The sequence below is a fragment of the Parus major genome, chromosome 4 (genome assembly GCF_001522545.3).
Source record: "Parus major isolate Abel chromosome 4, Parus_major1.1, whole genome shotgun sequence".
NCBI lineage: Eukaryota > Metazoa > Chordata > Aves > Passeriformes > Paridae > Parus > Parus major.
The window spans coordinates 41,822,368-41,833,542 of record NC_031771.1 but is presented as its reverse complement, the minus strand read 5'-3'; the positions used below and the strand labels follow the sequence as shown (position 1 = coordinate 41,833,542).

At 35.7% G+C, this 11,175-nt stretch overlaps 1 protein-coding gene across 6 annotated transcripts in view; it reads left to right on the top strand.

Annotated features, from left to right (window-relative positions):
- Positions 1 to 37: 37 nt before the first annotated feature.
- CEP135 (centrosomal protein 135) overlaps positions 38 to 11,175 on the top strand; it is a 34,346-nt gene continuing 23,208 nt past the window's right edge. For 3 of the 6 annotated variants that reach the window (XR_001521191.3, XM_015625578.3, XM_015625582.3), the window contains exons 1-9: positions 39 to 145; positions 3,991 to 4,586; positions 5,796 to 5,960; positions 6,914 to 7,104; positions 7,619 to 7,786; positions 8,088 to 8,229; positions 8,541 to 8,625; positions 9,576 to 9,704; positions 10,847 to 11,062. Coding sequence is in view for 5 of the 6 variants with exons in the window: in XM_015625578.3 (XP_015481064.1) it covers positions 5,848 to 5,960; positions 6,914 to 7,104; positions 7,619 to 7,786; positions 8,088 to 8,229; positions 8,541 to 8,625; positions 9,576 to 9,704; positions 10,847 to 11,062 (1,044 nt within the window). In the remaining variant the exon portion in view is untranslated. Of the gene's footprint in view, positions 146 to 2,348; positions 2,436 to 3,990; positions 4,587 to 5,795; positions 5,961 to 6,913; positions 7,105 to 7,618; positions 7,787 to 8,087; positions 8,230 to 8,540; positions 8,626 to 9,575; positions 9,705 to 10,846; positions 11,063 to 11,175 lie in introns of all 6 variants that reach the window. The other 3 variants (XM_015625580.3, XM_015625583.3, XM_015625581.3) reach the window with 3 other exon arrangements.

Genomic DNA, 11,175 nt, shown 5'->3' with positions numbered 1-11,175 from the left:
GGCCGAGGCGGGGCAGGCCCCCCCGTTGCTGCGGTGACGGGCCGGAAGCGGCCGCTGCTCCGCGCGCCATTTTCAAAGGTTTTCAAACGCTGGGACATCGCGGCCGCTCCGCAGCGGCCCCGGTTGCCGGCGCCTTCTTTTAGTGGTAAGTGTGGGGGAAAAGCGGCGTAAACCTGTTTGGAGAGGGACCGACCGCCCCTCTGTTGGTACAGATTGGGGTTGCTGGAAAGCTTCCAGTTTAGCGAGACGGGTGATGAGCAGGCTCATAACCGAAAGAGTTTTCTTGTGCTGTAGTGGGAACTTACAGGATATGGTGACAGGCTGCCCAGGGAGCTCTTGGCGGCTTCCTCTCTGCAGCCATTCCAAACGCATCTGGACGCGTTCACGTCTCCTGCTCCAGGTGACCCTGCCTTGGCTGGATGATCTCCAGAGCTGCCTTCCAACCCCAGCCATTCTGGCATTCCATGACACTTTAGCGCAGAAATCTGTTTTTGTCAGCAAGTGGTGTCTTTCCATTTGCAAAGTGCTGAGACTTCACAGCAAACGTGTTGCGTGAATATCTTAGTCAGAAATGAACTCCCAGCTCATCCACTTGGAATCAGACTTCCCTAAAGCAAGTGCTGGCTCTTTGGGTGTTTCTTGAAGATGATGTTGCAGCAGCTGCATGTCACGGCACAGCCCTAAAGCACTGCAGTAGTCAAATGTGAGGTCCCCTGACTGCCTTTGGTACCTGGGCGAACAGGACAGGAACAAAAAGGGAAAAAATCTTTAACGTTTAAGTTCTGTTGAATGAAAATTTTGGTATTTCCCAAAACTGAGACTGAAACTGCAGTTCATAATTGTCTTTGGTGTTAATGTTACAGACTCAATTAAAAAAATAAAATCATAGCATATATGTTTGTCCGTAGAAATTTCTTTGTGTTCAACTGTTAGTGATGTAGTTTTGTTGTCCACATGACTCAATGACTGCCTTATTTCTTCCATGACCAAGATCTGCCTTTGCTCTGTTTTTTTATTATTACATTTTCTTATTGATAACACAAGTATTGCATCTGCAACAGTTCTTAACCTGTACTCACCATCAACTTTGCTGTGTTGTTCTCCAAATAAAAGGAGGACTTCAATCTGCTAATCTAATACCTATAAACATTGCTTCTTTTACACGATTTTATGCCAGCTGATTCTCTACTTAAAGCCTAGAACAGCTGGATATAAGGTTCCACTATTGCCCATCTTTCACATCAAGGTTCAGTTTTAGACACTGGTGATGTAAAACAGTAGGGAACAGTTCTTAAGGGGCTAAACATATCTATTACTTAAACATTTATGTCTTCAAAAAACTGTTCACAGCCATCCAAGCATGTTATAAATTGAAGCATGTGAATGTTGTCACCTTCAGCAGTCTTCATGAGCAAAGGGGGAACAAAAAATGAGGCTATTGGCTCTGAATACTCTTCAGCAAGCAACTGAGAAATGTAATCATTTAGACATATCAATAAATCCTGTTAAGAAAATGACTGATTTAAAAGTAGTGTTCATTTTTTTTCTTTTCTATTTTTTTGTCAAAAATGGGAATTTTATTTTCTTCACAGCAGCACTAAATTGCAATAAATATTTAGATGACAAATGATGTGAACTATGCAGCTAAGGTAGCCTCTCTCATGGGAAATACCAAAGCTGTTAAGAGTGTTTTCCAGTATTTTGCAAACTTACAGACATTTAGTAGGTGTTACATACCTTTCATCAGGACTCAGTTGTGATTCACAAGGCTATTAAGCTTCTTTAAAGAAAAGCATATTCTCTATTGAATTGACTGGGTGCAAATAATGTAGAAAACTTGGATTTCCAAAAAACTTTTTGAGAAGTTTTTTTACCAAATGCTTTTAAGAAAGCAGGTCTCTGTCAGAAATGGAGAAAAGAAGCTAGTGTTAAAAGAGAGAGTAGAAAGTACTACTTCACAGTGAATGTACAGAAGATTGTCTGCTGTTTAAGTCTGACTAGTGATCTGAAAGATTGGGTTAAACAGCAAGGGACAAAATTTGCTCATTTTATAGATATGTTAAGTGCAATCTCAATTATTGCAGGAGAGTTTCACCGGACTGAGTAATAAGTGGAAATTGAAGAATATTGTTAATAAAAACAAAGTGATACATGCCTTGGTCTCTGAAATGGCAGTAACTGCTCAGAAAGATGTGTCACTGTGAATTCATCTAATCTATGGTTTAGAGCCAAGACCAAGTGCCCTGGTTTCAGCTGGGATAAAGTTAGTTTCCTTCCTAGCAATGTTGTGTTTTGGATTCAGCATGAGAATAATGTTGATAACACTCTGGTGTTTTGGTTGTTGCTAGGTAGTGCTTGCTCTCAGCAGGACTTCTCAGTGCCAGTGAGGAGCTGCACGGAAAGCCATGAGGGAACATAGCTAGGACAGATATGAGGTATGAGCTGGCCAGAGTGGTACTCCACACCTCAGAACTTCATGCCCAGTATATAAATTGGGGGAGTTACCCAGAGAAGGGCTGACTGTGGTTCAGGGACAGGCTGGGCATCAGTCATCAGGTGGTGAGCAATTGCATTGTGCATCTCTTGGGTTTTATCAATATCTCTCACTTTTCTTGTCATTATTATTATTATTATTATTATTATTATTATTATTATTATTATTATTATTATTATTATTATTGTTATTACTACTACTACTACTACTACTACTACTACTATAATATTTTGTTTCAAGTCTTAATCTGTTCCTATGGCAAACCACAAGTTTTTCCTTTTTCCCCCTGGTTCTCCTCTCCATCCCTGTGGGAGTGGGGGGAGTAAGCAAGCCAGCTGTGTGGTGCTTGCTTGCAAACTGGGTTTAAGCCATGACAAACAGATCAGTAATCTGGAAGAGGGGGTTAAACAGCAGGGGACAGAATTTCCTCATTATGTGGACACGTTGAGTGCAGTCCAAGAGTGTCAGAAGAATTTCACCAGACTGAGTAATGATTCCAGAGTTAAGGAGCAGTGATAGTAAAGACAAGGTAATACATGCTGTGGTCTCTAAAGTGGTAACAACCACTCAGTGAGATGTGTCACTGTGAGTGCCTCTAATTGATGCTTTAGAGTGATCCAAAAGGCCAATGGTAAGTTAGGAATCAATATGACTAGTAAAGGCTACAGCTGAGTATCAATATGACTGCTCAGAGAAAGGTCTGTCAGGTACTATTATAATTATTTCAGTCCAACTTGGAGCCCTTCAAGGCCCTGCATTGTCAGCTTACATGAAGAAAATGTATATAGGAGTAAGATTTGGCTCGTTTTATTTAGGTTTTTATACTCTTGCTGTCGCAACTGTCAAGAGACGTAGGATATTGTGTCAGACAGGTCTTGGATTCAACTGAATCAATTAATTATTATTAATATTTTGATTTTATGTTCCAGAAAAACAAGTTTTCCTCATGTAGAAGTTACTAGATACTTTGTCATGTCATGGTAAGACTAGTGATAGACTAAATTTAGGATATAAGATTTAAATTATGGTAGTCTGTAATGGCAGAGGTCTGGAATTACTGACACATATTCTTTTTCCAGCAAGGGGTGTATGACAATTACTGTCTTTGAAGACGTTAATATCTATGTTAAGCTCTCTGGAATAACAACCCAAATTCTTATATTCATTCCAGGATACCTTGTGGACCTATACTACAGCTATTCATTTCCTGGGCTTATTGTGGATCAGATGTGGCTCTAGGGAATATAAGATAATGCCCTTTCTGTGTTGGTTCCAGTGGTAATAATGAGTAAAATTAAAATTTTCAGGTTTTAGGAAGGAGAGTGATTCAACCAGCAGCAATTTATCAGTACTTCCTTATATTGGCTTATGTTTAGGTTACTATATCTTAAATGCTCATTGTAGGGATTTAAATTGTAGGGATTTAAATGTATATATGTACTTCCTAGCCACAGTTACTGAATTGCTAACATATGTCCATTTATTTTTCTTTGCAGTTACTGCAGAAAATTCTCTTCCTGTACAAGCTGTGACACGGTTTTGTTCGTGATATTTCTTCTGCAAAAGTTTCTCGATTAGATTAGTAAAAAAATCTTTGTTCTTTCTAAAACACAAGCTCTTAAGCAAATCTGATGAACTATTTTAAGGTAATTTAATATTTTTAACTGATACAAGTCTTCTTAAGGAGAAGATGGGATCAGGAGTTACCAGTTTTCTTCTGTAGTAGTATAAGATGTATTCCTGGGACTCAATCTAGACAAAGTAACACAATCACACTTTTCCTGAATTCAACAAAGAATCTTCAACTTTAATACAGAAATACCAAGGACTTGTTTCTTTAATCTTTGAAGACCATTTACTACGGATCAGGACATTGACTTCCACTTAGCACACTGGTGGAAAGAAAGTGTGCCGCTGCCTTCTTCAGCCATCCCAGCACAGCATGTAAGGGATTGTTGGCCATACCATTGCTTAGTTAATATCCCAACAACCTGAACCTCTTCAAGCAAATATTTTTGGTAGTACCCAGAACAGATGCCTTGCTTATAGGACTGGTGATTCTCATCTACAGAGCAGAACCCAGCAACCACAGGTCTGTTGCTAGACTTCTTTGTAGCTTTTTAATAAAATGAGATGAAATCTTAACTTTCCAGCGTTAGATATGATAGAAACATGCACATTTTCCTCACTTTATTATTAATAATTCATTTTATTTTCAAATACCTTCATATTATTATTTAATAACTTTTTAAAATCTGAGGTCTGTGATGATAGTTTTGGTGGTCTCTATATTCTGTTCCTTTTATATGAGAAGCAAACATTAAAATCCGAGGACTGTGATGATAGTTTTGGTGGTCTCTATATTCTGTTCCTTTTATATGAGATACAAACAACACCTCCTTGAATTGGTAGTTTGGCTGCTGAGGTCTTTGCAGCCAGTAGGTTAATGCTGAAACTTCTGAAGAAATGTGGGGGAATATGTTTTACAGAAATAACTACTTTTCAAACATACTTATAACTATTGAACAGATGTTTTCACAGATTAAGAAATATAAGCTTTAGTACTTGATTTGTCTTCTCATTCTATGTCTAAATTCAGAAGGACATAATTATGTAAAAGTTCTTCCCTCAAATGTACTTGGAAAAACCGAAATTATCATTTGGATTCAGACACAATAATGCTGATCTAGTCCCCTTTAGATCAGCTTTGTAATAAAAAGATAACTAATCAGTCAATTCAAAAAAACCCAACTCTCTGATCCTCGAGCTGTATTTTCCAGAAAATGATGCAAGTACATCAATATTTTTTTATATTTTTACAGTACACCAATATTTTTTATCTTTCCCTGTTTTCTGTTATAAAATAAAGATGTTGAAAGTTAATCTGTCTTTAACATTTTACACATTTTAGGTAGTTTTAGAAATGGTTGGCGTAAGTTATATTAAGTACTTGCTTATAAACTTTGAAAGTAAGATTTATATATGAAAGAAAAAAGTATGAGTTTTTCAGAGTAATGAGTCAGTTTGTATTGTGTAAGATACAATGATGACCATGATTCAAAAAAAATTCAGAATATAATGAGAAAACTAACTGCCAAGACAAATATTTATTTTTAAAGGAATATATAAATATGTTTAAAACTTTTCAGTTGCAGTGATCCTGTTTTGATTTACCTAACTTTTAAGGGCATGCTTATGAACTGGATTTCCTATAGAATGAAAAATTTTTTTTCTATATATTTATGTATATATATTTTTCCTTCTCTAAAGCGCAGATGATGTAACCAACAATCTTTTGCAGGTGTCCTGTTTTTCTTGACTGTGACAAAAGCAGCTTTGGAGGTGTATTTACAATGAATACAAGTGCAGAGCGAAGGTTCCTTAATCTCAGGAAACGTCTGGATCAGCTGGGCTACCGGCAGTCACTGGGAGTGGAGAGTTTACCTTTGGTGGAAAAGCTTTTCAGGTATTCAGAAGAAGATTCATTAAAAAGATAGTAATCATATAGTAGGTATTGTTTGATTTTTGACATGTAAGGAAGAAGGCTTAATCTGAATATTATTTTGTAGCAGTGTTATTTCAGAGCTAACATTAAGTTCCAGTGTCTGATGAAGTCAGATGGGTTTGCTTTAGTGATGGGAACATCTTAAGATTTAGTTTAATTCAGTAGAATTGCTTCTAAGGATCTATGGCATAGGAAAAAATCAACTTTTCTAACCTCGTAAGAGAGCCAAAAATAATCATTATTGATATGTGCTTAAAAGGACATGCTCTTATAACTGGTTGTATAAAAAATAATTCCTATTGCCTGTTCAGCAGCTTAAAATAAAACAAGCACATCTTAATTTATTATGGGTTCATTTAGAGAATTTTAAATTTGTTATTTCTGCCCTTTTGACAAGATCCATAACAGAAAAATAGCCCCAAATTTTCAGATTTCCTTCTTATTACATCTGCCGTTTTTTGGCTTTGATGTTATTAAGAACATAGTGATTTCCATAATAATCCAGTTATATTTGACTAAACATGCAAATGTAGCTATTCTGGATCTGTTGCTCTCTAGTATGTAGTACAGATGGAGTAATCTGTCTTCAGCATTAAGTCTCATTCATGTATCTACCTGGTTTACTCTCTCCATCATAGCTTTGATACTTAACAGTAAACTCCTGATATGCTTTGTAACTATCCTGTTTTCTTTTTTTTTTTGTTCTTTTCTTTCCTATTTACTGTTTTTTTAAACAGATGGTTCCTATCTTTTGGTTTTTCTTACATGACATGAATGTTTTGTTGCCTTTGTTTGAACTCAATTGTTCCCCATCTTGGGGAAAGGGTTTTGTTTCTCAGATCATACTTAACATTTGCATCTGCAGTATGAAGGCTGATAAGGTTGCTAACACACCTGATGCTCCTTTATCCTAGTGATTTAGTTCATACAACAGAGAGCTTGCGCAGAGCAAAGTTATCTTCTGGAAAAACTGAGAAAGAATGCAGCAATTATGATACTATTTTGGAACCTTATAAAACAGAGAATGCTAGACTTACCAGGGAAAATAATGATCTACATTTAGAAATATTAAAACTGAAAGAGCAGTCTGATCATCATATTAAAGGTAATATACAAATAATGACTTTTTTTTTTCTTTAATCATTCCATGCCAAAATAAAATTGTGGCTAAATCCTTGATCTTCAGATTCTTTTATCTGTACTTTTAAGTGAGTGTGAATAGTCATGAAGTTTGGTGCCTTAATGAATTAAGGTTCATGCTCAGACATTTCTTTTGCAGTCAAAAAACTTTGGAAGTTCTGCAAATTATTGTTTTAATAAGATATGAGGATGTTAGAAGTCTTAACATATACTTTCGTACCTTGAAATGGTATTTTATAATTGAAAACTAAGTACTGCTCTTAAATGTGCCTTTGTTCCACAATGGGTGTTTATTTGTGAAACATGTACAAATACATCTTTTTGTGTGTTTGTTTGTAATAGTATGTTCATATGTATGTGCAGTTGATAATTTTATACTATGGAAAAAGAATATAGGATTTTCTTTATGCTTATTTTGGTGCTGCTAGGAAAAATAATAGTGAATAAGAGAGATAATACTTCTTTTCTCTCCCTTGAAGATTTGAAAGCTTCCTTAAGGAGGGTTGAACATGAAACATCTGACTTAAAATTTTTGAATAACCAATATGTACATAAAATTAAAATGCTGGAAAAAGAAACCAAAGCCAAGAATGAAAAAATTCAGCAGCTTCAGGAGAAGAATCTGCAAGCAGTGGTGCAAACACCTGGTTAGTGTAACTAATCACAGATATTTCACCTTTTTTGGGGGCTTTTTTGGATCTTCAGAACATAATATCTTTTCCTCTAAGAGAAGTTACTGTAGTAAAAGATCCAGTAGAGTAACATTACCCTTTGAAAGTTTGGGCTCTGAATTCTGTCATTTCTCTGTATAAAGTTTCATTAGGTCATCACTTGTGTTAGGAACGAATTTGAATGCAGTAGAATAAATAGGAAATTTAATTTTGTATTAAGGAAGATGACTCCCTTGCTTTAACTCCAAGTAATATATCTCTGGGTTTGGGCTTTTAGGTGGCAGGAGGAAAAGCATTCCCTTCAGGCGTCAGCGCATGCAGATAGACCACCTTGTGCCCCCATCAGGTGTCAGTGCCTACCCAGTGCCTCAGCCAGAGGACCCTTACATCGCAGACCTTCTCCAGGTGGCTGATAATCGGTGAGCCAAAGAGCTTTTTAACTCTGAAGTGTTGAGGTGTGTCTTTGATTCTCACTGTTCTACTCCTTTTGATTGATAAGTTCAAGTAATCTTCCCCGACTTGAGTCTGTCACTGGTGACGGTAATGGGGAGATGGTATCCCTGTCTTTGTCTTGACCCCTGAGCTTGTTTGTCTTTTCTCCCCCATCCTGTTGAGGAAGGGAAGTAAGAGGGCATCTGGGTTCAGAAGCAGAGAGAATATGCAGGTATTGAATTGTGTACATACAGTTCTTCCATGAATTCACATAAAAAAATATAGCACTACATTTCAGAATTCAAGAACTGCAGTCAGAAGTAACAGAGCTACAGGAAAAACTGGAGGCATCTGAAAGTGGAATGAAAAATTACAGCAAACAGGTATGTTTATATCATCAGTAGTAGTGGTATTGTTGTTTTATTATTAATGTTATTATTTGGGTGTCATAGCCATGGCAATGGCCTTGGTGGCTTAAAAACCTTGGCATTGTGGGGCTTGTGAAATATAATTCTAACTTGGCTATGTTGAGCAGTCTCCCTCCTCTGCTTTTGGAGACAGCAGCAATGACAAAATACTTGCCTGATGGTTTTGCTGATAAATTTTGTGTATTGAAATTATATTAAATAAGCTAAACTTGACAATCATAAGTAGAATTTTTCTGCATTTTTTAGTGCTTAAGTGTTAAATTGTCCAAAACAGCAATTTGATCTACATATATCTTAGGATAATTTTTTCACTTCTTGAACTGGTTATATTTTTTTCAATTTTTGATAGCTAATTTATGAACAACGGATTTTATGTTTTAATGAGAGTTGATTGATAAGATATGTACAATTTTTAAGTAAAGGAATTACATCAAATGTTCATATGTTATGTCTTTCAAAATCTAGGGATTGGTGGACACTGTTGTCATTCCTTTTTCTTCGTATCTTGGTTTTCCTGTTCCAATATTTCCTTTTTTCTGGTGACTGGAATAGTCACTGACTTAACTTGGAAGTTTTTTTTCCAAAATTTAAGTGCTAGTCTCAGTTAAGTTGTAGCATTTGTTAAATTAACTTTAAATTAAAATTATTTTATTTTCTTTAAGAATGTGATCTAGTAGGAACTGTTTCAGTTTTTCCTTTCAAATTCTATTTGATTAATTTATTTCTCTTTCAAGATACAACTTCTGTCAGAAGAACCAAAAATTAAAAAAATAAAAAAAATAAAATATAAAAATTGCATTTTTAGTTGCATGTCTTTTTACAGAATGTTATGTGTTTGTCTGTTTAAATGAAGGGTCTATTAATGGTGTATGAGAATACCAGAGCATTTTTTTTGTCCCTCAAAGGTTGAGATGAGAGACAAAGAAATCGAGCGCTTAATGCTGGCATTGGATGGTGGGCGTTCTCATGAGGTTCTCTCTCTGGAATCAAGAACTAAAAGTAATGAGAAGCTTATTTCCCACTTGAATTTACAGGTAATTAATTTATTACAGTTGTTTAGTCAGACCTAAAAATATAGCAATTTAAAAGAAAAAACCCACAAAACTTCTAGCTCTTCAAAAAATCACTATAGATACAGAATCAATCGACGGAACTTGCCTTTCTTTTTAGGTGGCAGTGTTTCTTTTCTAAGGAAATTTAATTTCCTGTTTTAAAAGTCTGTCAGAAAGATTTTGGTAAAGAATTCAGTGAACTCACATCTATAGATAGTATGTTAATCTGAAAGTATTCAGCAAATTTTTATGTGACACACTGTTTTCAGCAAGTTTGAAAATCCTTTATTTAGTTAGAAGGTTAATGCATATATGCCATTTGTGCCTTAGAAAGTAACAATGGTATTTGTAATTATGATAAGGAGTAGCCCTGTAGATATTCGTGAGAGAGTGGGGAATCTTCCTTACGGGTTTCAAATGGTCCCCACCTTCATCCCAACACAAACTTGTGAGGAAAGGATAAGCTTAGGATAAAGGTGTTTGTGTTTACAGTGTGTGTTAGCATGCATTCAGTACAGGTCTCCAAAGAAGAATTTAGAGATGGGCTGGAGTAAAAATCAAATAAATCAAGTAAAGCTTATATCTTGACTTATACTATTATACTATAAATTCTCAGGTTTTTCTCACGTGAGTTAGATGTTTTGTGTTCTGATTGTGCATGATGTACTGTGGTATGTGAGCCACACTGAAGAGTTTATTAGTTTAGGTTCAGTGTTTCAAAAATGCAGAATGAGCTATGACTTGGAAGCAGGACAGCTGTGCCCAGTGATCCTGAATTAGTAAGTCATAATGAATACAAATTGATTGTACAGGGAGTGAGCCCAGAACTGCATGAAGCTGGTTTTGCACCATCAAGACTATTTGTTCAGGCTTGGTCCCAGTATATGGTTTTTATTTGACAAGAAATGTTTGGTTGTCTTTAGATAACAGTATTCATGAATATGAGAGAGCTTATAACATTGTATTTATTTTTCAAGCGTTAAGTTCTAAAAATATAAAATTTTTAACAGGATATCACTTTTTTACTTTGGATATAGAGATACAGTATTTCAGAAGATTGGAAGGAACTTTTGCTACCTAATTTAACAATGCATATTAATATTTTAATGAAAAATGTCTTTCAGGTTGAATATCTTCAGCAAAAAAACAAAGAACTTGAAAATAGCATTCAAGATCTCTTGGACACTAAACAAAATGTGACTAGTGAGGTAGTGGATTTAAGCAATAAAAATGAAGAACTGTGTCAAGAACTGAATGAAATAGATCACTTGGCACAGCAGTTGGAAAGACACAAAGAAATAGTGCTTGAGACTGCAGATAAGGAAATAGGAGAAGCAAAGGTAATCACTAACGTGTCACAGAGTGAAGGATTTGCTCCATTTTACTTGGCTTTATATCTTCTAATTGCAATGAAAGACTTATTGGCTTGTGAAAGGAAGATTAAAAAGATTTT